This window comes from Gymnoscopelus microlampas (genome assembly GCF_963454915.1).
Source record: "Gymnoscopelus microlampas genome assembly, chromosome: 20".
Classification (NCBI taxonomy): domain Eukaryota; kingdom Metazoa; phylum Chordata; class Actinopteri; order Myctophiformes; family Myctophidae; genus Gymnoscopelus; species Gymnoscopelus microlampas.
In genome coordinates this window covers 22340067-22367604 of record NC_139957.1, presented here as the reverse complement: position 1 = coordinate 22367604, position 27538 = coordinate 22340067, and the positions used below count along the sequence as shown (strand labels likewise).

Sequence of the window (27538 nt, the reverse complement as noted above, 5' to 3'; positions counted from 1 at the left end):
CGAATGCATTTAATAAACCCAAAGAATACAACTGATTCTGATTCTGCTGTTGCCTCAAATCACTATCACCCTAATGAGTATTTTACCCTCATTAAATAAAAAATAGTACATAAAAATAATACTTCTGAGTTTTTTCTGTTAAAAATCCTGTAAATGCTGCGATGGATCAGTAATCATGGACAGAGATTGCTTTGAGCCCTCCAGTAGTGAATAGTAGTGAATCGTAACCAAGTATGTGTCATGCATGTAAAAAATATGTATGTTGCTTCATTCATGATATTCATGAGGTCAGAAGGAAGCATGTGATACACAGTAAAATCTAAAGCAGTAAAAAGGTACAAAGGGAACCAAATGGACCCCTATCAGTCCATTTGGTTCCATTTGTACACTTTCACTGATTCAGATCTTAGTTAGTCCATTTGGTTCCATTTGCACACTCTTAGGAGGTAAATTAAAGGTGCAGTAAGTGATTTTTGTTGTTGTTGAGTCAAGTATAAAATTGGCCTATAGTTCTATATTCTGATATTATATTCATTGCTATAGTGTTTGTTCAGTAACAGCCAGGTGTCTTCCCATATCTCAAGCTCTTTAATAAACAGAAAATACAAAGTTTTCAGGTTTGGATACCAATTGCATCCAATCAGGAGAGAGAACTACAAGATACAGGATAAACAAGTTAAATTTGAAGTGATGACATAAGGAAATTAGCACACAAAATTGGAACTGAAACAAAATTGAAGCCGATGTATTGGCTACCCTCTCCTGATTGGATGAAATTGGCAACCCACCTGAAAATGAATTCTCTGTTTAATAAACAGCTGGAGAGATGGGGAGACTCCTGTTACTGATCACACACACTGAACACTGATTATTATCATAACATGGAGCTTTATGCTTGACAAGAAACACTTTTTAACTAAAATTGATCACTCACACTACCTTTAACAATACGGATTTCACTATGCAGTGTAAAATAATAAAATAAAATAAAAAGGTATATTGAGACGAGATTACAGCTTTCAATTTGTATATTGTCTTCTGTAAGTATATAACCGGGTTGTGGCTGGGGGTGGGTGGTGGTGTAAATGTAAACATTAAAGATTGTACCGTCACCAATACCTCCTCCTGGTGTGTGTGTGTGTGTGTGTGTGTGTGTGTGTGTGTGTGTGTGTGTGTGTGTGTGTGTGTGTGTGTGTGTGCCGAGGAGGAGGTTAATGATGAATGAACCTTCAGTTTCATTCTTATGAACTTTCGGTTTCATTCTGAATCAGCTCAAGACATTACTTGGTTCCAGCCATTTTCTGGAAGATTTTTTTTCAGGCAACAGCTATTGAAGGTAAGCTTGACTTACTGAACGTTGCTGGGCCCTTGCAGCTATCACTGTTATGTTAAAATAAGATGGATTCCAGTGATGTAGGACGGTGTAGGTTAAGGTATAGCCACATTTAAATCATTGATTGATTGAATACTTTATTAACAGTTCGCCCAAAAAAAAGCACAGAGGTAGCCTACAGTTTTATACAAGGCCTGCTAAAAGGATAAACCCAAGAAAGCACTATGGCTTGTTTCCATTAGGGTCCTGTGTCAATTCATCAAGAGAAAGGATAGCCTACGTAGCGGTCCATCGTGTGAAATGTGACAAAGTATAGCGGCCTAGCCCTGAAACATGACTGTCATACCATGACAGTCATGGTGCCATGTCCCCCCGGTTTATCGCGGTGTTCTATTTGTTTACATTGCCAACTCTCACATGTACATAAACGTTCAGATTTCAAATATAAAGTGCTTACCACCGAGCCACGGATGTTACCTCGTGATGCGGACCACATTAAGTACCCGCATCTCCCGTATTGTTCAATAAAAAGCATTTTAATCCCATCGCCGGCCATTTCCTTTTTTGTTTTGTAATGTATCAGAGTGCAATACACCTCCCAACCATTAATGTCGCATGGTTGAAAGTATCGGAGACAATTTGGAGAAAATGGCCGGCGATGGGATTAAAATGCTTTTTATTGAACAATACGGGAGATACGGCTACTCTACGCGGGTCGCATCGCCTTGTAACATCCGTGGCTCGGGGATAAGCACTTTATATTTGAAATCTGAACGTTTATGTATATGTGAGAGTTGGCAATGTAACAAAAATCGAACACCGCTATAAACCTGGGGGACATGGCACCATGACATAACGGCCCATCGTGTGATTCAATTGCACAGTGCGTTTTCACTTTCGGCTGCCTGTACTTTTAGTGCTGAGCGGTGGTGGAAAAAGAACAAAAATGTTTTACTTAAGTAAAAATATCAATACTGCAATGTAGAAATACTGTTAGTGTACTAAGTAAAAGTGCGGAATTAAAAATGTACTTGTGTAAAAGAACAAAATTATTGGTATAAAAATGTAGGCCTACTTACCAAAAGTAGAAAGTACTCATTATGCAGAATGTCACATTTCGCAAGCTTTCAAATGTATAAATGTATACAAATCTTTTGAAAATAGCAGATCTACAAAACTCACAATGAGTCGCAATGCAAGGCACTGTGAGCTTAAATCGGCTATTTTCAAATGGCCGAAATGTATATAGGGTTGAAGTGGCTAGTATGTGTTTTGTAATAATAATCAAAATCTACAAAGTAATAGTAACTAAAGTTTTCAAATGATTTTAGTGGAGTAAAAGTACAATATTTGCCTCCGAGATGTAGTAGAGTAGAAGTAAAAGTACTGAAAACTGGAAACACTCTAGTAAAGTAAAAAAGACCTAAACATTTTTTTTTAGAGCAGTTTAGCAACAGTAGAAGTCTAGATTTCAAACGTGAATAAACATACCATTCTCAAAGTTTGTCAGTAAAAGAAAGGAGGACCTTGAAAATGTCATTTCAAAGAGGAATGGACTGATGATATGCATCCTGTATGTCAACCATACTGATCAGCCTAATATTGTGAAGAGTGACAGATCATGTTTGAAGGCAAACACAAAGAGGAGATGACAGGTAAAATCAAGCAAATCCCACTCTCAGATTCCAAAACAACCAGTAGAACTGAAATGTTTGGCTGGTGATTTGATTAAACATCTTTGTGATGTACTGAAAATGCCAAGTGTATTTAGCTGTGGATGAGTCCATTGACACCACTGGTAATCCTCACTGTATAGGTTAAAAGTGATCGTTAAATCTAGTGTACACGGACACAAGAATAAAACCTATTTTTGTTTAGCTTTTTTTGTCATTGCATCTGCATAATTAAAAACCAAACACAAATAGAAAATAAAATGACAGTAGGCTAATAATAAGGAAATAAAATAAACAGTCATATACGTTAGTTGTAGGTATAAATACATTTGTAGATATGTGGCTGGCTTGACCGAACGGATTTCGGACCTTTGTCTCATTGAAAACTTTCTTTATGGACCTTTAAGATTTGTACATGAGGACCCCTTAAAGCCTGCTACCAAGTGTCCAAATAATAATATAACAAAATAACCAACATAATATACCAACATAATGGCTCCTACAAAAACATTTAAAAATCTTTAAAATAATTAATCAATGATATGCAAGTGACCACATGTGAAACATGGTGCAGGTAAAGAGCAAAAACAGATGTCATGTCATCTGTTGAGAGGGAGCCGTTTGCTACCTAGACAAAGGAGGTTTTCATCGATTGAGAGAAAGTGTTTCAAAGTGTCCAATAATAACAATAACTTATTGACACTACACACAGCATAATCCATGGAAACCCTCAATCTACAGCCTAGGGGTCCACAATCACCATCAGACCTCCAACCTAAAAGTTTGCTCTGATCAAAGTTAGGGGAGCTTGCATCAAACTAGTTGTGAGACTGCATTCCTTTAAATCCTGTCATGCCTTTCATTAATCACTCATCATGTACCTTTACCTTGCTTACGCCTGTGCATTGTCTAAAACTTTCTCATGGACACAGCGTACCTGTTCACCTTAATGGAAACCACAACTATTGAAGTCCCCTTGCCAAACATACAATTATTATAGCTGGTAGAACTTGGACCATGGACCATGCTGAATTTATTGCCACTTGCCAGTATAGTTGACTTCCCTGTCTCCAGGTTTTCTTCAGAATAGGTTACTACTTTAAACCTGGCATCTCAATTTTGGGCATGTCATAGGCAAAAAAAATAAGAAAAACAAATTAGAACAATTTCTAAAATGTTTTTAAAAAATAGCATAATCTACAAGAGCACAACACAACATGTGATGCGATAAGTTGTGAGCTTGTAGGTCGGCTTTTTTCAAAATAATTTAGAATGTTTTGTGGCTCAGTAAGCAGAAATACTATCATTTTAAAATGTGTAGCACATCGGCTGTAACTGCCCCTCGGCCTTGCAAGTATGGGTAATGATGAGACAGTAGAGTTTCATACTGATGCTCTTTTATTCTCTCCGAAGCACTGTGAAAACTATAGAAAAATATGACAAAAATATACATGGATGTCAAGTCCCAAAATACAATAGTCATTCAACAAACAGTAGACCAAAATAAGCTTCTGACAACAAACAAATAATATACATCTTAAATGGGGCAAATAGGCAGTCTTAGGACAATTACACATCAGTAGGCATGAAAATAACCTTTGTATACAAAACCTATGCCTTAGGTAGACTTAAGACACAAGACTGTTGCATTCATTATGCAAGGCATTAAAGTTGCTACAGGAACGCAACAAAAAACGATCTTTTTACCAGGAAATAAACATACACTCTTGACACTCTATGAAATGTTCATCTCACAAACCTCAATCCGCCTTCCAAGGGGTGTTAAACATGAAATAGAACTTATTATTTATTTATATAACTCTGACAAAGGTTCGTTTTGCACTGGCCGTCGCCATCTTGGTTTTAAAGAAACTCTCGCGAGATTTCCACAACGTCACTATGTAGTGACTGAAAGCACAGAAAAGAAATGGGGAAACTCTGCCACCTAGTGGACCTTTTGTAAACCACACATACACAAAACAATCAAAATGTAGCAATAAAACACAACCCATGGCATCACAAAGGTAGATAAACAACCATCAATCAATGAAGATGAACAACTGTAACTGTATAGTAAATATTGAAAACCCTTTGGTTGGTGGTCATTTACATCGGCATAGACACTATGGTACATTAGGAGTCCATTAGTATACATTTAGGGCATATGTATTTCTGGTAATATTTACCTCTTATTTTGTATGTCTGTGGCAAAAAATAAATATTGATGAAAATGTCCATCACAAGCTGGTGTTGGGATGACCCCCGAATATTAGGCCAATCCATGCCATCGATACAAGGACAATAATGAAATCTCATTAACAGTGGGTAACACTCGAAACAAATCAGTTTGTACTGGACTGAAGTATTGGGATATGTGTGTGACTACATGCACCAAAAAAACATTTTTTTCTTCATTCTGTTAAGTATCTCTTTAAATTGGTTGCTACTGACATTTGTTTTATATCCTTTAGGGTTTAGATAACCTGGTCCTTTATCATGAGTGTGGTCACATCCAACCTCTCTGTGGGAAATGAGAAGAAGTTGCTGTCTTTGTTCGGTCATGTCAGGCTCCACCTGCTCTACAAAGCCAGTGTGCACGGCTATACCGCAACCGCCTTCCACAATCGTTGTGACCACCAGGGTCCCACCGTAATCGCAGCCTACAACAATGCCGGGTTCGTCTTTGGAGCCTACACTGCCAAGGATTACGCCAAGACTCAGCAGAACATCACTGATGAGAAGGCTTTCCTTTACAGCATGAGTGCAGGGTGTGAGAAGCCATTGAAGATAGCCAGCAATGATGGTCAGAGTGGATTCACGGATGGAGATGGTGGTCCGAATTATGGCGCTTTGGTGTTCCTGCATGATGACAAGCCTGATATCCAGTCCAACCCGGGGACAGGATTCACTTTTACTCCTGATCAAATGCATGGAAATGTCCTGGCACTGACTGAGTTTGAAGTGTACCGCGTGGAGGGTGAGAGTGGAATGAGCCCTTATACCACCTTCTCCATGAATGTCACTGTGCATCATACACAGATTCTGTGTAAACGTTGGCAATATTTAGCTAGTTTTCCAAGCTAAAAGTGGATCATGTACATGTAGATCTGATTGTGAATATTAATGTTGATTGTGTTTCAACTGCTCCATAATATGGTAAAAATATCCACAATAATTGTGATTATGAATAAAATAAAATCTTTCTCAAACAGACCTAGGAGGTCGTCTACTGGCTAAACCATGGAGGAAGACAGATGCGTGTACAGATGAGTATGCAGACTTATACAGACTGCATCTGGGGTCACCTTTTGCTATTAAATGAATTCCATTTGAAAAGATTAGTCTAAATTCCAGAATGTTATAAATAGATTATAATCAGAGGATCACCAGTTATTTATATAAAGAACCCTTCTATGACTTGACTGAATTATATTATGAATTATATTATTAACCAAATGAGAGTTATTGAAATGTCATAAAACAGTATACATTTCCTTCCTCCAGGATAAAACAGCAGTTGAAGCAGGATATCCAGTCTTATAAACCTGCTATAAAGTCAGTGTCACAGGCCAAGGTGCTGCTGGTCGGACCAGTAGGGTCTGGAAAGTCCAGCTTCTTCAACTCCATCAACTCTGTTTTCCGAGGCAACATGACATCCCAGGCAATGTCTGGCATTACAGGAAAGAGCCTTACCACCCAGGTACTGAAGCTGATTCTTTTTTTTGTAATGATTTGTTTATTGACAATACACAGTGTATACATATCAATATCATATTTCTTTTCTTTTTTTCTTTTTTGTAAACAAGACAGAAATAAAAAGACAAAGAATAAAGGAAAAGACATGATACACAAAAACACAAAGAAAAAAGACAAAAATTACAGAAACAGTCCCCCCAGGCCCTCCCCCCACCCCATTCCCAGAATGGTACACTACTCAACCCTCAACAGTCTCTTATTTTCCTCTTTTCACAACACCTTTCAGACAATTTCAAATACAATAAGACAAAAAACAAAAAGCCAGAGGAGAAAGAAAAATCAAGAATTAGGAGACAATGATGGGAGAACATCAAGGAAATTACCCCAGATTTTCTGATATATTGCAGGATTTCTTCTTACATTATATAATATCTTTTCTGGTGTGCAATAAGATGAAAGTTCATTTAGCCAATGTCTCTGTGAAGGCGAATTTTCAGATTTCCAATTAACTAGAATAACTTTCTTCGCGGCTGTACTGGCGAGTGATACAAAATATTTTTTATTAAAGTTTATATTAATCAGACTGACGTCCCCCAGTAACCATATTCTTGGGTCATGTGGAACGTCAAATTCTACGACCTCCGAGACACTGGACAAGATGAACTTCCAATAGTCATCTAAGCATGGGCAGCTCCATAACATATGAACCAGGTTACCTTCTGATATTTTACATCTTTGGCACATAGCAGAAATATTCCCATCAATCTTGTGCAATCTGAGTGGGGTAAAGTAAGTTCTATGAAAAATGTTAAATTGCATCTGTCTATGTTTCGTAGAAATCAACACTCTCTGGGATCTTTCTAAGATGTTTTGCCAGTCCGCGTCATCATAAGTGCATCCCAAGTCTGTCTCCCATTTATGTTTAAAAGTCATCGCATTATAGATCGGTAAATTTTTGTTTAGAATATTATAGATGGAGGATGTTAGACCTTTGGTAGAGGTAACAAGTGTACTGGTCATGTGATCTTCCAAAGGGGATCTATTTGGGATATTTGGAAAGTCTGTAGATTTTTCTTGAATCCAATGTCTAATTTGGAGATATTTAAAAAGGTCATGTCTAGGAAGGTTAAATTTGGACGATAATTGTTGAAAGTTTGACAATATGCCTTTATTATATAGATCCCCCACAGTTCTGATTCCATTATTGACCCATCTCTTCAGTATACCATCAGCTATGGGGTATGGAATATTAGGGTTTCCCCATAGAGGTGTCAGTCTCATCAGAGAAGTATCTTTTCCTAATAATTTATGGGACTCCTGCCATGCTTCAAAAGCGCTCAATATTATAGGATTTTTTGTGATTTTGGAGAGGGTTTTCTTAGAGCCCAAAAAAGGGGCGACCTTCAAGGGAGTTTGACCAAGCTCTAACTGTTCTATGTGCAGCCACCTGACCTCACCAACCTCAGGATGCAACCACGTCCATAAAGGGCGGAACTGCGAAGCCAAATAATAATATCTAAAATTAGGGAGACTTAAGCCTCCCTTATTATAGGGAGCTTGGAGTGAGCTTAATTTGACACGTGGAACTTTGTTCTGCCACAAAAATGTGGAAATGGGTTTATTAAGATCCCTAAAAAAACCTTTAGAAACAGACAATGGGATGCACTGAAACAGATAAATAAATTTAGGTAACACATTCATCTTAATCGTATTCACTCTACCAATTAGGGACAGTGGCAAGTCAGTCCATCTTTGAACATCGATTTTAACTCTCTCCAATAGACTTAAATAATTGTCTTTAAAAACCTTATCATGCTCTTTTCTAATTTTTATACCCAGATATTTGAAACCACCAGGACAAGTTTTCAGTGGATCGATAAGTTCTCTGACATTCGTATCATGTGTATTTAAAGGAAGAACCTCACTCTTAGTTAGATTTATTTTATAACCTGAAGCTGCGCTGTACTCCTGTAAACACTGGAACAGTGGAGGGACTGAATCGGCTAAATCAGTCAAGTAAATCAATACGTCATCAGCATATAAGGACAGCTTGTGTTCAATTTGACCAAATTTAACTCCAGAAATGGCTTCATTGGCTCTAATTGCAAGGGCAAACGGCTCGATGGCGATCGTAAACAACATGGGAGAGACGCAGCAACCCTGTCTAACTCCTCTAGAAAGTAAGAAGGGGTCCGACATGTGCCCGTTAGTAAGAATTTGTGCCTTTGGCGCATTAAAAAAAGTCTTAATGAATTTTATCATTTTTTCTCCAAAGTTCATTCCCTCAAGAGTCTGAAATAGGAAACTAGGTTCAATTCTATCAAAACATTTTTCCGCATCCATTGATATTATTAATGTGGGCTCCTTTGTCCTTTGGGCAGCATCTACTATATGGAACAAGCGGCGAACATTATCTGACCCTTGCCTCCGCTTGACAAATCCTGTTTGGTCAGGATGGATTATTTTTGGCAAGACCAGCTCCAATCTGGTTGCGATCATTTTAGAGATTATCTTATAGTCTGCATTTAAAAGACTTAGGGGTCTATAAGAGCCACATTTTTGCCTATCCTTGTCAGGTTTAGGTAATAATGTTATAGTTGCCAGTTCCAGAGTCGGTGGGAGGGCTTGTCTGTCCAATGCATCCTTAATCATATTTGTCAAAGGGGGTAGTAATTTATCTGAAAATGCTTTAAAATATTCAATTGGAAAGCCGTCTGGTCCAGGGGCTTTATTATTTTGTAGAGAGTTAATGGCCAGGAGAACCTCCTCCTCAGTTACATCAGCATCTAGCCTTTCTTTATCCTCTGGAATGATCTGAGGAAGAGGTACGCCCTCCAGAAAGCGCTCCGCAGCAGCATTAATGGTGCCATGATCAGATTTATATAACGTTTCGTAAAAGAGTTTAAATTCAGCATTGATCTCTTTTGAGCCAGTCAGAACACTGCCCTCTTCGGTAACAATGGAGTGAATAATCCTGTCTGCATCCTCCTTTTTAATCTGCCATGCTAGAAGTTTACTTGTTTTATTTCCATATTCATAATAGTGATAGTTGGTCCTAGCCAAAGCAGCCTCCGCCTTATTAGTGCACAAATTATTGTATTGAATCCGTTTTGAAGTCAAAGTATTAAAAATGTCCACTCTATTAGTCTGAGAGTGTTGCTGTTCCAGCATTTTAATTTCTTCGTCCAATTGCAATAGGGTTTCTCTCTTTTCCCTTGATTTATGAGCACTGTATGATAGAATACATCCTCTCATATAAGCCTTAAGACTTTCCCAAATATTGGCATGAGAAGCCGTGTTCAAATTAGCCTCAAGAAAGTGATCAATTTGGGTGTTCATAGATGAGATAAATTCCGGATCTTTTAACATGAATGATTTAAATCTCCATCGAAATGTGGAAGGCCGTGTAGTCTCCATTTTCCAAATCAACTTTATTGGGTTATGATCAGATAGTGCAGCTGGTAAATAAGCACAGCTCGTAACCCTTGTAAGTATATTTTGTGGAGCTAGAAACATGTCGATCCTACTGTAACTTTTTTGTGAATTACTGTAAAATGAGTAGTCCTTACCATTGGGGTTAAGTGTACGCCAAATGTCACACAGTCCTAAGTCCTTCATACCATGATTCAACACCAAGGCTGCCCTGGATGGTGAGAGTGTCTTTGGCTGCGAACGGTCGGCTGCCGGCGATAAAACCAGGTTGAAGTCCCCTCCGACAAGGCACTGGCCCTCGACTGCTGCTAGTTTCAAGAGAAGGTCACTAAAGAATGATGGATCATCATGATTGGGACCATATATGTTTACTAATGTTACCCTGTTTGAATTCAAAACACAATCTAAGAGTAAGAATCTGCCATTCCTATCCTTTTTTACTGAGTTCAATTTGAACATTATGTTTTTGTTTACAAGTATGGCAACTCCCCGTGCACTAGTAGTATAGGAAGAGAAAAAGACGTGGCCGATCCAGTCCCTTCTTAGCTTCATATGCTCCAGATCTGTAAGGTGAGTCTCCTGAATGAAGGCAACACCTGTGGATAATTTCTTTAAATAAGTAATTATTTTCTTCCTTTTGATTGGAGAGTTAATTCCCTTTACATTCCAGGAGACAAAATTTAGTTCACTAGTCATTTAAATGAATATGGAGCATATTATAGTAATAATAGATTCCCAGTCAGGAGTACAGCGCAAAAGGATTCCAACAATGTATAGTGAGCTATAAATCATGTATTGTGTCATGAACAAGGTGCCGTAGCTATTAAAAGATAACAGAAAGCCAAAGTAGCGACCATTCAAAACCCCAGGAGCCCATGAAAAATCCCCAAGAAAACAGAAAAACAGAAAAACAAGCATTAGATGGGCTACTCTTACCTAGTGTAAGGCTGCCCTCACAGTTACTAATCATTTCTCTAAATACCAACCTCAATACAAAACAAAAATAGAAAAATTTAAAATAAAGTAGTGAATTGAAGCCTCCTTCAGACAGATCTGCAAATAGACCATATAATATTTTTTGGAAAAAGACATAACCACACTTCGCCTCACGGTGGCGCCAATTACCCACGCATTTTTTAGAAGAAAAAACAAAACAGGCCGAATCTGGCATTGCAGTCTTGCATCATCACCGTGCAGTGTGCAGACATTCTTTGCATTCCAAACTCGCCCCCCCCCCCCTGCTCCCAGCTAAATCTACACAACGCACCACAGAAGCCAAGTTAGTCCCCAAAGTAGTTTAACTAATCGGTTTAGCAAAAATATAAGGTAAGCACAAGTATGCATATACTGTATAACTGTTAAGTGCATCAAAAAAAGTACAACTATATAAATTAAAGGGGCGAGGAGTAGAGGGCAAGCTGGCAGGCCAAGAATATTAAGTGAAATAATAAATCCAGACATTTCAGTTACTTTTAAAGGTATTAATTCTAAAATCAAATCTTATACTATAAGAAAAAGTAGTCTAAATGGGCCTATAAAAAATGTCAAGTGTAATGTAGATGGAGGCTTCATCACTAGTAATGTCACTCATAGTAAATCACAGCATCGGTCATAATTATTCCCCCCCTCCCTAACAAAACAAAAAAAAAAAAATCAACGTTTTAAGACATATCTAGTATTTGAAAAGCTAAATTCAAGGCTGATTCAATATCAAAAACAACAAATCCTCCATGTTAGGGTATTTTTGTAACAGGAAAAGAAAACAAAAAGAGAAAAGCAAAACAAGTAACCTAGCGGTGGAGTAATCTTGAATAGACCAACAACCTAATAATACATACATTTATAATATATATATATGTCAATTTGCAAGTTGTTAGATCAAAAATAAATAATAAAATGAAAATCAGGCGGAGCCAGTACAAGAAAGAAAAGTGCAAAGTGGTGACCCAACATATAAACAAAAAGATAGTCCTTATATAGTCCAATTTTAACAAGAAGGGTCCCCCTCTATGTGCAAAGTAAGTCAACTAAAAAAATGTCTATAACAGGGGGGAAAAAAAGCATTGTAAATATAGTTATTTGACTTACTCTCAATCCTTTTTCAGGAAGAAAAAATCCCGTGGCTGTCCTGCCCTAATGTCCGCTAGGTTTAACCTGTTGAAAAAAGAAAGATCCTGACGAAAGACTTTTTTAATCCAAGGTCTTCACGAAGTCCTCCACTTCTTCTGGTGTGTTGAACCATTTGACCGCTCCACCGTGGGCAACGCGCAATTTTGCTGGATGATATAGGCGATAGTCAGTGACGTTTTTATCCAGCAACAGCTGTTTTGCAGCCTTGAAAGCATTCTTCTTGCGTCGCGTCTCGGCGCTGCAGTCAGGGTGGAGATATATTCTTCTTGTGTCGAGGAAGACTTCTTTCATCTCTCTAGATCGGTGGAGAATCTTTTCTCTGTGTTTGAAGTTAAGGATTCTTGCTATCAGTGGCCTGGTCTTGTCCTCAATGGGTTTACCGAGGCGATGGCAGCGTTCAACGACAAATGTGGTCTCAAAGACGATAGGGTTGAGGACCTGTGGAATAATGTGTTCCAGGAACGCAGTGGCATCCCGACCTTCAGCTTTTTCTGGTATATTAAAAATAACCACGTTATTCCGTCTACTTCTGTCCTCATAATCATTCAATTTAATTTCGGCGTCTCCCAACTTCTTCTCAGTTTTACCCAGTCGGAGAAGAACGTCCGCCATGTTGTCTTCATTACGCGATACGCGTACTTCCAATTCTCCGACTTGATCTGATACAGTTGTTAGAGAGTTCTCGATTGTCTTGAGAGCCAGTTGAATGTTGGATGTTTTGTCATAAATCTGTTTAGACAAATCATCTTTGCAATCACGTATCGCTTTCAACACCATTAGATTCAGATTGTTTATTTATTTTAAAAGATGCAGAGTAACCAGTGGGTACAGACCCACTAGTCTAGTCGCCGAGATGAGAAGTCGCATGAAGACGCGCTCTCCGCGCTCCCGCTTGGAGACGCGCTCTCATGGCAACATATTTGCCAGTTTTTCACTGGATATACTCTTCATTTTCATCCTTTCGTGGACAACGGATTCATTCCTTGAATATCCACAAAATCTACACCTGATGGAGACAGAAAAGGGTAATCCACGGGAAATGAAAAACGAAAAACACTCGGACTTCTACCTACTCGACGACACTACAGAATCAAAACATCTGGGGTTTGCGGCTGGAGCTCTCCATATGCTCCTAGGCATGGACTCGACTAGAAAGTACGCACCCCCGACAGGACGCATGGACCGAAGATTTTTAATCATCCTTTTTCTTCTCCTGTCGGGTGATATCCACGTTAATCCAGGCCCAGTTACCACCAGGCAAACTTCTGCCCGTCTGGCGAGAGAGGCAAACTTGGCCAACGAAGCTAGCGCTGCTAACGTTGCTATCGTTGCCAGCGGCAACGTCGCACAACAACAACAACTCCACGCCGCTAGCTCCCGGTCCCAACAAGCCAACGCACCCTCGGACCACTACGACACCGCAGCCGTACTCGACGCACCACGACGCGCGACGGAGAGACGCTGCGCAACGGAAGAAACCTATCCACGGACACATCTGGCGTTTCCAGGCGGCACACGGACCAGGATGGACCCCCGTGGACACAGACGAAGGCCCCCCTCAACCCCCCATCCCCCCATCCCCCAAGCCCCACAGCTGGTTGCTTACCAACAAGAACCAGACGATGCCCAACCCCCCACCCCCCCCCAACCCCCACAGATGGCCGCGTACAGCGAAACAGAGGCTTTGATGGACGCTAACACCTCAACACCCCCCTCCCCCCCCGACACTGCTCCTCTCTGTGGACTCTCAGTGGACAGACATCTTTTCATTGAACAAATGAAAAAATCGTTTGGCGTTGGCTTGCACATGATACACCTCAATGTGAATTCCCTTGTAGGAGACAAGCTAACACAAATCAAGCAGATGTTTTATGATGGTAAGGTTGACATTTTAACTTTCTCTGAAACGAAACTTGATCATACGATAGATGATACTGATATTGAGATTGAAAACTACAAACTTTTCAGAAAAGATAGGAACAGAAACGGGGGCGGCGTATGCATGTATGTACATAAAGACAATGTCTGCATCCTTCGCGAAGACCTGAATGATGCAGACATTGAAGCTGTGTGGGTCGAGATCATTTTTGAAAATGCTAAACCTGTGCTAGTCGGTACCATATACAGACCTCCTAACCAGGCTGATTTCTATGATAGACTTGATGAATGTTTAGCTAAAGTGGACAATGAGGAGACAGTACTTCTTGGTGACTTTAACACTGACATGCTCCGTAAGGAAGCGTCAGTGTTTAAGTCATTCAGGGGGTTTTGTAATCGGCACTCACTCCACCAGCTGATCACTCAGCCCACAAGGCTGTGTGTTTCCACTCAAACTATCATAGATCTCATTCTAACAACGGACAAGGACAAAATCCTCAATAGTGGTGTTTCTACCTGTGGCATATCTGATCATAACATGATCTTCTGCACCAGAAAGAAACGTAAACCTAAGACCGGTTACCACCAAACAGTCACGATCAGAGACCTCAAAAACTACAAGAGTGAGGACTTAGATCACAGACTGGAGGAACAGGATTGGTCCGACGTACTAAACAGCACACAGGTAGACGAATCTTGGCTTGGTTTCAAAACCAAATTCATTCAAAATTTGGACAGTGTGGCTCCCATGAAAACCATCAGGGTCAAAACCCGCTCGGTTCCATGGATGAATTCGGATATCCTTGCTACCATGAAAGTCAGAGACAAAAAGTGTTCTGACTATCATAAAAGTAGGATCAAACTTGCCAAAAGCTTCAATAAAGGTCTCGAATCCCACGTAGCGAAACTCAAAAAAGAGAAAAACATGCTAAGAAACAAGGTTAATGGCATGCTGTTGTTAGCAGAAAAAAGCTACCTCGATGGCAAAATTGAGGAAAATCAAAACAAACCACGTGAGCTCTGGAAGCTATTCAACAACCTACTAGGCTGCAGCAAGAAATTGAAAACCAGGTTTACAAACATAAACCTCAAGGTGAATGACACTCTCATTTCATCCAAACGGGAAGTGAGTAAAATCCTCAACATATTCTTCACGACCGTGGCCTCAGAGTTAGTTGAAAAACTACCCCCTCACTCTGGGAGTCATGGTGGAGAGTATGTTGATTCATTTTACGATAAACAGGGTGTACGCAAAGATGATTTTAAACTCTCCCCTGTGTCAACAGATGAGGTGTTTAAAAAATTGAGTGCACTCCAACAACACAGAGCCACAGGTCCCGACAACATCCCCGCTAAATTTCTAAAAGACTCAGCCGCCTCCATTGCCCCAATCATTACCCACATAATAAACCTCTCCATCATACAGGGACGGGTCCCTAACGACTTCAAAAAAGCAAGAGTGACCCCTCTGTACAAAAAAGGAAACCAATTAGACCCTGGCAACTACCGCCCTATTTCTATTCTTAGCTCCATCTCGAAAGTCATGGAAAAAATAGTCTATGAACAGGTTGATAAGTACCTTGCCGAAAAAAATCTAATTTACGAATTCCAATCTGGTTTCAGAACAAACCACTCCACTGACACATGCCTTCTCTATTTGAACGACTCTATCAAACAAGATGTCGACAAGGGCAAATATTGCGGCATGGTCATGCTGGACCTCCAGAAGGCTTTTGACACCGTTAATCACCCAATTATGATCAATAAGCTCAAAGCAATAGGCTTTGATGACACGTCGGTGAACTGGATGAGATCCTACCTGGAAGGGAGGGAGCAAGTGGTGGAAGTAAACGGCACCCAGTCCCCTCCCCTCCCAGTGACTTGTGGTGTTCCTCAAGGAAGCATACTAGGACCACTACTGTTCCTGATATATGTGAATGATATGTCCTCAGCTTGCGACTGCAAACTGTTCCTGTTCGCAGATGACTCGGCTCTGCTGGTCTCGGACAGGGACAGGCTGCAGGTTGAGAAAACTCTCAGCACTGAACTCAACAAGATCTGCATCTGGCTCTCCGACAACAAACTCTCATTACACCTGGGTAAAACTGAATCCATCCTCTTTGGGTCCAACCCTAACCTTAGAAAGGCTGAGAGTTTCACGATCAAAGTGGGTGAAAATGTTATCACAAGAAAGGAGGAAATTACCTACCTGGGTTCCATCTTGGAGGCAAACCTCTCAGGTGACAAAAACGCTGAAAAGACGATCAAAAAGGTCCACAAAATAACACGGAGGATGTGGAGGCTTGTTCGTAAAGTCAGTAAGAATACTCTGAAGATTCTTGTAGGGGCCCTCATACAAGGTCATTATGATTATGCATGCACTTCGTGGTATCATAACACCTCCAAGGCCCTAAAAACAAGGCTCCAAACATCCCAAAACAAACTTGTAAGGCTACTTCTTGGCCTCAATTACAAAGCCCATCTAACCCATGCCCATTTTGCTAGGCTTGGATGGCTTAGGGTTGAGGACAGAGTACAGCAACTTGCTATGGGCCTGGTCTTTAAGATACACCACAACATTGGGATCCCCCTGTATTTGTTAAAATACTTCCAAAATGTTAATCAAGTCCATGATCATAACACCAGAGGCAGCTCCACAAACCATGTTCAACCCAGATTTGGCACAACAAAGGGAATGAACTCTTTCTCATGCTATTCATCTAAAATGTGGAATGCCCTACCAAAAGGAGTAAAGGAGTGTAAAACCCTACTTACTTTCAAAAATGCCCTAAAGATACACCTTCAGGAGGCTGCAATTCAAAAATGGCCCCTGTCCAAGTCCTAACCTACCCCATGTCCTAACCTAACCTACCCCCCCCCCCCCTCTCTTTCTTTTTTGTACATATTTTTCACCCTTCATACTTCATACCAGTAACCTGTAAACTGATTGTATGACATTCTGTATAGTAGTGTGTATATCTGTCTGTCTCTTATATGTCAACATGATTTGTGTGCATGGGGATCTCATCTTAAACAAGCTACGTGCTTAACTGAGCTATCCAGTTTAGTAGACCTTGTATTGCGAATTTGTACTTCCATGTACTGTTATGTACTGCCATGTACTGTTCTCATGTCTTACTAAATAAAGTACATCAATCAATCAAAAACCGTCTCTAACGTTAGTGGACCACCTCCGTCCGCCATTGTTTGGCACGATGTGGCGTCGTTAGAATCTTCCGACAAAATAGCCTTCTTGCTTCTGAGGTTGTATGGATCCATGCACCAAGCGACGAAATAATCCAACTATTGTTCTGTTAGTTGAGGTTTTTTAAACAAAATATAACATTTTTGAGGCAACTGTGAGGCAAACCGTTGGAGCTCACAGACGCATGACCGTCCTCGTCAACAGCCAAACCGGAAGCCCCACTGAAGCTGATTCTAACATTAATATGAATGAAAATGAATGAAAGAAACATCTGAATATATTTCCTGATAAGATATTTATGTGTTTTATCTTGCCGTATTGTTTTTCTAATCTCTGCATGGATTAACAGTGTTGGGATTGGCACTTTAGAATGGCATCCCTGCGGGGTATGGTAATGTAAGAGTAATGCTTGAGCAAGACATACTGTAAACAGAGAAACATGTCTGCGATGTAGTGCTGGAGAATGTTAAACTCTTATCGATATGATATAATTTCTTGGTTTACTTTAAAATAAATCAGTTCAGTACGTTTAATGAGATCGGAAATGGACCCAAAAACAATGTCCATTGTTTAGAGATGATTCATGATTGAAAAAGGAGGGGAATTTCATTCATCAACGTAAATACAGCTCCAACAGATTCATTACAGCATGTTTTATATAATGTATGTTGTTGTTCTCTAGTTCCGCACTTTTTCCATCAAGGCCGGGAAAGGTGGTGAACCTCTTCCCCTGATTATTTGTGACACTATGGGACTGGAGGAGACTGCCGATAATGGTTTGGACATGGAAGACCTAATCAGCATCTTCAAGGGTCACGTACAAGATCGCTACCAGGTTTGAACTGAAAATATTTTTTTGTGCTTTTATTATTATTATAATATTATTATTCCCCAAGGGAAGTTGTGTGCATTTACTGTACAACAAATATGACCCCAACTAGCCTGATGCGGTGCGATAATGAAAGGTCAGAATTTTTAACCTTTAGTGGGGAAATGAAATCTAACTTGGGGAGGTTCAACATCTGTGAATGGAGCTGTATAATCACTGAATGCGCGCCCCAGAATAGGGATGCTGGGGTTCATGTTGTTAACTCATCATCAACTCCTGTACTTGTCATTCAACTCAAAGAGACTCTCTCCTAGACAAACAGACTTGGATACAGGAGAGACTTCTGGAGAGGCAGTTGATCCTGCTACACAATTACAATATTGATAGAGTAAACAATGTTAATTACATTAACTTAACTGTATGGCTGATAATACATGATATATTGCACTTGCTTTTTATTGATTACAGATAAAATGAAATGTCACAAAAGGAATTCAATATCTCTCACCTAGAACAAGACATTTTGTGTGTGTATATTCTTGTTAGCAGTGGATTCAGTGACATCATCATGGCTTTTGGACATCAAGGAAGACTTAACTCAGTACAAAAAATTAGGAACTTTATAAACAAGTGCATGATGCAGTGAAGCATAACAGCCATACAAACTATTTCAAACACACAACTGTATTAGAGGGACAGAAATGTATGAAAGTGCCAGGTTGAACAATGATTTAGCTATTATTAGAGGTTAAAGGCCAAAGAGCTGAAGATCCCGGCTCAAATCAACTCAAAGTAATTCAAACAGCTGTGTGTGTGTGTGTGAGTGTGTGCATGCCAGCAGTTGAAAATCTGTTTCTCTACTGGCGTGTGGATGAACTTTTGCTATTCCCCAAGGCCACCAGTAGGGGCCACATTTAGTCACACAATATTAAATTCAATTCAATGGTATTGGTTTTGTTTTCAGTTTCTTCTTTATCTTCATCTGAAAGTAATCTTTATCATCCTCCTGTTCTTTCCTTCTCATCCTCTCAAAGTCATCTTCTTCTGTGTTTGGACACCGTTAATAGCCACTTGTGTCCATAGCCTACTTTATAGTTGCTTGTTTTGTAGAACTCTTAAGATTGCAAGAGAGTGAAAGAATAATGGAAAAATGCAATCGATTAATAAATGATTGCATAAGAAACAAGTTGATCAGTCAATCAATCAACCAATCAATCGATCAGTCAGTCAGTCAGTCAATAAGATAGGCCATCTTTATAAATGTATTTTGGAGAATGTATTTTAAGATGAAAGTTGAAGCCATTATTGAAAAACACTCATATTCTATATCTCTACCCCAGTTTAGTCCCTCAGCTCCTCTGCAAGCAGATTCAAGTGGCTATAAGAAGGATCCAACTCTGAACGACAAGATTCACTGCGTGGTGTATGTAATTGACTCCACCAAGATTGCTCTGCTTTCTGAGAAGCTACTGGAGAAGTTAGCTGCTATTCGGAAGAAGACAAACCAGATGAGTGAGTGACCTGGGGGCACTTGACTTAACTTTCCCCACATTTGATATCTACTCATATTTTGATGTGTTTCCCTTAGCTTTTCCATCCTGTTCCATTCAATTCTGTTCTCTTCTGTTCCATTCGCTTTGTGTTCTTCTGACCCATAGACATCCCCCAACTTGTGCTCATGACCAAAGTAGATGAGGCCTGTCCTCTAGTGGCAGAGGACCTGAAGAATGTCTATCTCAGCCATTACATCCAGAGGAAGGTAACCAGAGCTATATCTAAATGGGGTTTGGTCAGATGCAAGTATCTTGATAGAATGTTTTAGTTGTCATGTTGGACATCTCACTGTGATGACATTTACTATTTAGCAATAGCCCCGATTATAGAGTACCCATGGTCAGCAGCAACTATATGTGTTCATTTATTAATATTATTATCTACTCAGTGTTCATTTATACTCTCAGGGTTAAATGAACGCTTAGGATTCTTCTGCGTAGTTTGTGTTAGAAAGCTTCTTTTACAGTTCTGGCCCATCCCCTTTGCTGTAGGCTACAAGTCAGGTCAACATTGGTGTAACATTACCATTTGTACATCTCTGACATCTACAGTATTTGCTGCACATGTCTCCAGCCCAGAACTCACAGCAATACTTGGTCCTTCACTGTCTTTCAGGCCCAGGAATTAAGCTCTTCTCTTGGCATCCCGTTAGCCTGTGTGCTGCCGCTGAAAAACTACAGCCAAGAGATAAACCTGGATCTAGATGTTGATGTTCTGCTGATGAGCGCAGTGAAGCAGATACTCAACTACACAGACAGCTTCTTTGATAACCAGGAAGAAGAGGTGGATGCACCCCACAATGCAAAGGCCAAATATGAGGGTAGGATAGAATAGCACTTTATTAAGCCCCCAAGGGGGAAATTCAGGGTGTTACATTAGCAACACATAAGAACAGTAATACACTATGTTCAAAACATAAGAACAGTAATACACAATGTTCACTCTCAAATGCACACGCATACACACATACAGCCTACTCACTCACAAGTAAACCCACCCACACACACACAGGTTTGTTCATGAATGGGGGGGGACACAGTCCATGATTAAGAGTGGGTGTCCATAAACTGCCATAAAACACAATTAATCCACTTATTTCTGTTTCTTGTTTAGTTTTTTGTTACTTCTTTGTGGGTGGGTCTTGGCTATTTTTCTGCCACACGTTTCATTGTTTTCCAGCCCTGATAAGAGCCTTCTTTGCTCTTATCAGGTTTGTTGTTCCTGAAGAGGGCTGAGATAGCTGCATGCAGTTCTCCCCTACTGTTATTCACATACTCTTTAACAGTATACAACAGTAAGTTCTTAAGTTTAAAGATTTGTTTTACGGTTGTTTTTATTTGTCAATGTATCTCTTTATTTCCAAAATGATGGTTAGATTTACATAGAGTTAATGATCAGTTGCTAAGTGAAACATTATAATCTGATTATAACAATGTATTAATTGATTGACACACGATGAGTCTAATAAGTATGGTGATGACAAGTCACTCGTCAAAGTCTGAGCCATTTATTATGATGCCACGCCCTCAGTGGGGACTGGGGACCCCTTAGCCTGGGATCAATACCATTTCCGGGTATCTGATCCGGTCGGATCGGTGGAAAGGCTGGTGATGCGAGGTTAGGACCCCTAGAGATCCTTGAGGAGGTTCCAGGGAGTCCCCAGCAAATATCAATTTAACCACTTTAACCCTATTTTATACTTTGAATTTAATTTTATTTCTAATGGGGGTCCCTGGCACTAAATCTTTTCAAATGGGGGCCTGCGGCTAAATACAAATCAATTTGGGGGTCCTTGACATGAAAATGTTTGAGAAGCACAGAAATGTGGCATTTAATTTCTTGTGCACAAAGCACTATAAGTACCCAGATAAATATTAGCTGGCTTTTCATATCACTTTCTCAGTGTTAATTCACATCTGACTCGCGCCCCTGTTTTTTTTGTAAGAGTGGATCGAATCACACACTGTTCTGATTTATGTTCATTCATTTAGACACTTCAGCTCAGAAATAACCAGACCATTAATTATCCATTTACCATTTATTAACCATTATCATATATGCAACGATATTGCATTCAAGTTTGGCGGTGTGACTCTGCTCTTGTGATATTAAAGATTCCCTGTGCAAACATGACACAGATCTTCAATCACAAACCCCCCAGAGGAGAGCATAAATACAGTTTTACATAAACATTGAACCTTCAAATGCCTAATTAAACTACCACAAATCATAGTACAATCCATAGAACCACAGTACAATACACAGAATCATAGTATAATCCATAGAACCACAGTACAATACACAGAATCAACCTATAACAATATGAAATAAGTGCCACAGGGAGGAGGCCGGGGAGGTGGAGGGAATTTGAAACCTACAGCTGTACAACCAATGACAGCTAAGCATCTAGAATGAACAGAGAGCAGAAGCTGCTTAAATGACCCGCCAGTGTTGCACTGTGGGTATAAGGGCGTGAGTGAGTTGGCTTGTAGTGAATGAGAATGCCAAGAGGTTGAACGTACTGCCTTAAAGGAGTACAACTGTATAAGCGAATGGGGGGTGGGGGGGGGTCCGGGGAGAGTGAATGAAGTATATAAACATTCTGCCTTCCGTGTCTACATGAACTATCGTTACACTGAATTGATTGTATGACCTAAAAATAAACGCATTTAATGAAAAACTAACTTTTGTCAATCTCCTGTTTTATCATTCCAAACCCATTTAACAAGTAGCCTACTCGGGTTGGTTGAGAATGTGTTTAGTGTCTACTAGGATACTACTACTAGAATACTACTAATGTTGTAATCACAAGTTGTAGCCCTTACAACAGCTAACCACAAGGTGGCACAATCACAATATGAAAAAGATTTGCAGTCAAGCCACATTCAAAGAATATTTAACACAACTCCATTGTTGTTATATGTGTGTGTAATATAAGTTCGTATAAGCAATTTAAAATGATGACAAATGTGTTTTCATTTAAACATTTACAAAACAAAACATTTACAAAACAATAGCCTACATAGGCCTACATATATTGAAACAAACAAATTAAACTGCATAAAGATTTAAAAATAATAATAATTAGCCTCGAGTTAACGTTTTATTAGCTCGAGGCCCAAAAAAGAAATTTGCTGTCTCCATGGGACCCAAACTAGTGAAAATAGCAGATCTACAAGCTCACAATGCCTGGACGCATTGTGAGCTTGTAGATCGGCTATTTTCACTACTTCTTAAACTTTTTTTTTTATATAATAATAATAATAATAAAAAACAAAATGTATAGAAAACAAAACTAAAATAAAGGGATATCTATTTACGTGACCCATAAAATGGTCCGCGACCCACAGGTGGGGCCCGACTCACCGTTTGGGAAACAGTGCTCTAGGCAGATGGAGGCAGGCAGTATAAAGTGTGTCGCAATGTCGCCAGATCCAGACTCAACACTGTCATTCATAGCCGTCTCTTGTGGAACCTTCAAATCGCGGGAGATCTGCAGTCTGCACTTTTCTTTTCGGAATACAATTCAAAACAAAAACAACAACAAAAATTACTCTGGTTTGAGTTCGATATCATCGAGAAAAAGTGAGTGTTGTTGCTTGTTCCTTTGCATAATAATGCATTAATTCTGTGACATGATACTCGTTTTCAGTGGTGGAAAAAGTACTCAAATATTTTACTTAAGTAAAAGTATCAATACTACAATGTAGAAATACTTACTTAAAAAATTATGTTAAGTAAAAGTCCGGGATTCAAAATGTACCTGAGTAAAAGTACAAAAGTATTGGTATAAAAATGTACTTAAAGTACCCAAAGTAGAAAGTACTCATTATGCAGAATGTCCCATTTCTCAAGTTTTCAAATGTATAAAAATCATTTGAAAATCATGAGCTACAAGCTCACAATGCCTCGCATGGTGACTCATTGTGAGCTTGTAGATTGGCTATTTTCAAATGGCCGAAATGTATATAGGGCTGAAGTGGCTAATGCATGTTTTGTAATAATAATCATAAAGTAACTAGTAACTAAAGTTTTCAAATAATTGTAGTACAATATTGACTCTGAGATGTAATGGAATAATATTCCATTACATAAATAATGTAATGTGGAAATACTCCAGTAAAGTAAAACAATACCTCAAAATTGTTCTTAAGTACAGTAATTGAGTAAATGTACTAGTTACTTTACACCGCTGCTCGTGTTTTACTTCGGTTGCTGAGCCATGTGGAAAGAAAATGCATGTGACTTACAGTAGGCCTAACAGCTCTCTGCATGAATTCGTGAGATTATGTGAACAACATCATCACCGTTTACAACTTTACATTGAGCAAGCAAAGTATTAGGAACCTGTAGCCTTAGATCAAGACTATTATAGATGTATTTTGTCGATTTTGACACATAAAAAAATGTAAAAATCGATAAAATACATCTATCTATAGTCTTGATCTAAGGCTAAGGAAAATGCATGCCCTCCCCTATGCCTTTTGGTGTAAATAAGTTTATCAATCTGCATTTAATCCATCTACGTCAATTGGTTCTCAAAATGGGGTCCCCAGGGGTCCTGGGGGGTCCCCAGCAAAATGTGTTAATAAAGCGTCACAATCATTTCAACCCCTTTATCCATAACGTTGGCTATTCAAAAAATAGCAGATATACAAGCTCATAGTGCTCATAGATCTGCTATTTTTGAAAAATCGTGAAAATGTGTGCAAATCTTTAAATGTATATATTTTTAAAGCCAACAATTGTAACTCAAATCTTTGCTTCTGGGTGTCCCTGGAACAAAATATAATATAATAACTACATCAATGCTCCGGCTGTTGAACGGAATGTGCATCTGTTTGCCTGGCTGTCAGTGTTACTTACTTTACTTTGTAGATTTTGATTATTATTACAAAACTTACATCAGCCCTATATACATTTCGGCCATTTGAAAATAGCCGATCTAGATCTGCTATTTTCAAAAGATTTGTATACATTTGAAAACTTGTGAAATGGAACATTCTGCGTAATGAGTACGTTCTACTTTTGGTACTTTAAGTACTTTTTGTGACCAACAATACAGAGTATTTATACATTGCCGTATTGATACTTTTACTTAAGCAAAAAATATGAGTACTTTTTCCACCACTGCCTACATGTACATGCGAGTTTCTTGTGCTCTTACATGGTCTCTCCTCTCTCCTGCAGAATGCAGTCTGTCAGTCTTGCTGTTGAGGAGCTCCTTGTAACCGCTCAGAGGCTGGACTGCCTGACCATAGGGATCTATGAGTCCGCTAAACTGCTGAATACGTGAGTTTTGAGCTTCAGCTCCAGTTCCATACATTTGAGGGGGAAAATGACTATGAGCCAGCCAATGAGTCATTGATAAACTAATTGTCTGCATGGTTTGTTTATTATGACATTGCTGAATTAGAACAACAGCTTGCATGTCACCTACCATGTTTCACAATGTTGTACAGCTTAAGTTTCTGATTAATATCAATTATATTTCATTAATTTCATGTATCTGATAATTTCTTACTCAGAGTTGCTACCCAGGCCAATTATATCCTCTCCAGCCTGACTTATTTTCTTCATTCCTCAGAGACCCAGACGATGTGGTCCTATGTGTTCTGGCGGCCGACAGCGAGGTTGACGTGGCGCTGCAGATCCATTTCACCCTGCTGCAGTCGTTCTGCTGCGACAGCGGAATCTCCATCCTCCGTGTCTCAGGGGTGCACCGGCTACAGCGGTTGCTGGAGCAGGCCCTCGTCACCGTGGACGCCAATAGAAACCAGGAGGATCACAGAGATCTCCACTGCATCCTGGTGACGGTGAGTTGACTCGGCAGAGTGGATGTGTAAATGGTTACTGCTGCTCACGGATAAATTAACACATTTAAATTACATGACATAGTATATGAGTCAGCTCAACACGTGTGCTTACCTGTGCCTGACTACTTCGTTTTTGTTCCGCTGCAGAACCCCCAAGCAGATCACTGCAGACTCCAGGAAGTGGGGACCTTCTGCAGGGAAAGCCGAAGCCTCAACCAGTGGGTGCCTGAACTAGTCCTACACGAGCGCTGAGGAAGGCGGAGGGGGCTTCCAATACACAAGTATACTGTACCAACAAACAGGAGCTCTCGCTCCGCAGCTCCGCTCATAGTTCAGGTGCTGATGAACTGAGCGATCATAGTAGGACAGCCTGTAGTGGACTGCAGATGGGCTATCCCGAATGAGGACAAGGTGGCTATAAGTGGAACCAAGCAGGAATGCTTCTCTTTCAGAGCAAGTGGAGAGGAACAGTCAGAGCAATTATGGAGTGGACGTTGAGCTCTAGAATCTGTACTCTGGAACATTCATTTGCCACAGTGACGCATGGAAAAGGTGGTGTGGGTATGTGGAATAAAATGCCATTTGGGGGCACATGCATAGAGTCCCACAGAAACCATGTATTTTTAGTTTAAAAAAAATATGCCTTCTGTTGGTTGTCAATGTCATGTATGCCTGTAATCTTTAACATACTTGGTTTTCCCAGTGATTAACATAAGGCAAAATTCGTAATGCTAGCAATGCTGGTGATCTGTATCAGAATGGTTTTACACTTGAGGAGAATGTATTCATGCAACTACTGTAAGCTGGGAATTCCAATGTCACCTGTGTCACACGTTGTAACATTGGAAAGAGGGTGTGTTGTATATATGTGTTGGCGATAACTGCATGACAGTATAATGTGTTTTACAATGACAGAAGCTGGTGATTCTTATGCAGGAATTGCCATGCAAACTGAAATGGAAATGTCACGCAAGCTTCATTGGCATTGCAAGAATGTTACTGAATTCCAACACAAATACAGTTTTATGCTAAGGGCCACAACAGAAAAATGGTGCCTTGTCTGTGATCAACTGTCAACTATGATTGAAGTTTGAAAGACTGCTCTGAAAATTAGTGCCTTTAAGAGAAAGATGTATGCTATCTATTGGTACTTGTCAATGGTGTTGCAGAAAAAGTACATATTATTTATTATAACAGTGCTGTGCACAACAGTCAGCAGTCTGCCTTATTATTTATGCTTCTTTGGGCTTTGTTGTCCAGGTGAATACATTATTGTATTAACAACCAACAAACTGTGTTATATCAGTGCATTTGGTTTCTGTACGGAATCCAAAACAAAACATGCTTGCGTCACGGAACTAGGAATGATAGCTGAGTAATGCTGGTAGTGTTGACATTAGCATTTCGGGAATGGAAAAAGTACACACGTACATAGGGCATTGTCTCAGCAGCCATGGTTTCCTCTTGTTAACACAGGACAGTCAGCCAGAGAGTCTGGGGTGGGGACAGAAACTCACCCTTTCACAAACAGGCCAAACAAGACCATGTCCTAAGCCTAGGGGGGTTCTTAAGGACAGATACAGGGTTACTGCTTGTTGTAAATAAAAGCATGGGTTCAAATATAGACCTGCCTGGAGACACGTTTGCATGGCCAAACTTTCTGGTAGCTGCAGGATTCTATTCCTTCCAGAACATTGATGAGCTTGTTCTTCTGCAGTGTTTGCTGCTTGTGTTTTGCTGTACATTATGGCCTGAGATATTGCTGAATGCATGCACTTTGCCAAATGTAGAGGAGCTGGGCATGCACAAAATTGCCCTGGGTGCCACCCTGCCTGTATAATGTACTCATGATCACCTGTAGGTAAGCAAGATGTTCTACAGCCCAAGTTATGTACTCTCCCTACCCCCCTTTCAGACCATGATTGTTTCTCTTCCCCACCCTCCCTCTCACATGTCTTCTGAGAACTCAGGCAGCAGAGCAGGGGAGAGAGA

General features: G+C 39.8%; 2 protein-coding genes across 4 annotated transcripts; both read left to right on the top strand.

Moving 5' to 3' along the window:
* The first annotated feature begins 1260 nt into the window (after positions 1–1260).
* LOC311035650 (interferon-induced protein 44-like) lies at positions 1261–21326 on the top strand. Of its 3 annotated transcripts, XR_014599756.1 has the most exons (9): positions 1261–1336; positions 5478–5983; positions 6219–6276; positions 6511–6706; positions 18030–18182; positions 19517–19688; positions 19835–19935; positions 20346–20654; positions 20742–21326. XR_014599756.1 is itself a non-coding variant. In XM_084043980.1 (8 exons), the coding sequence occupies exons 2-8, from the start codon at positions 5503–5505 to the stop codon at positions 20562–20564; spliced, it is 1380 nt and encodes a 459-aa protein (XP_083900106.1). In that variant the 5' UTR covers positions 1261–1336; positions 5478–5502; the 3' UTR covers positions 20565–20723. The 3 variants fall into 3 exon arrangements, 1 of the variants encoding a protein (XP_083900106.1); XM_084043980.1 differs by lacking the exon at positions 20742–21326 and having other exon boundaries at positions 20346–20723; XR_014599757.1 differs by lacking the exon at positions 1261–1336 and having other exon boundaries at positions 5302–5983.
* A 1886-nt stretch (positions 21327–23212) lies between these two features.
* LOC311035720 (growth arrest and DNA damage-inducible protein GADD45 beta-like) lies at positions 23213–26779 on the top strand. Its single transcript, XM_084044114.1, has 4 exons — positions 23213–23315; positions 24921–25022; positions 25318–25546; positions 25694–26779. Exons 2-4 carry the CDS (start codon positions 24922–24924, stop codon positions 25796–25798), a joined length of 435 nt encoding a protein of 144 aa, XP_083900240.1. The 5' UTR covers positions 23213–23315; position 24921; the 3' UTR covers positions 25799–26779.
* The last annotated feature ends 759 nt before the right edge of the window (positions 26780–27538 follow it).

What these genes read in the sequence shown, in the direction of transcription:
- LOC311035650 (XM_084043980.1), top strand. Translation starts at nt 5,503, where the DNA reads ATGAGTGTGGTCACATCCAACCTCTCTGTGGGAAATGAGAAGAAGTTG. An exon ending in ACGTACAAGATCGCTACCAG is followed by an intron (nt 18,183 to 19,516) that starts GTTTGAACTGAA and finishes TCTCTACCCCAG; the next exon opens with TTTAGTCCCTCAGCTCCTCT. An exon ending in GAAGAAGACAAACCAGATGA is followed by an intron (nt 19,689 to 19,834) that starts GTGAGTGACCTG and finishes TCTGACCCATAG; the next exon opens with ACATCCCCCAACTTGTGCTC.
- LOC311035720 (XM_084044114.1), top strand. Translation starts at nt 24,922, where the DNA reads ATGCAGTCTGTCAGTCTTGCTGTTGAGGAGCTCCTTGTAACCGCTCAG. An exon ending in TCCGCTAAACTGCTGAATAC is followed by an intron (nt 25,023 to 25,317) that starts GTGAGTTTTGAG and finishes TTCATTCCTCAG; the next exon opens with AGACCCAGACGATGTGGTCC. An exon ending in TCCACTGCATCCTGGTGACG is followed by an intron (nt 25,547 to 25,693) that starts GTGAGTTGACTC and finishes GTTCCGCTGCAG; the next exon opens with AACCCCCAAGCAGATCACTG.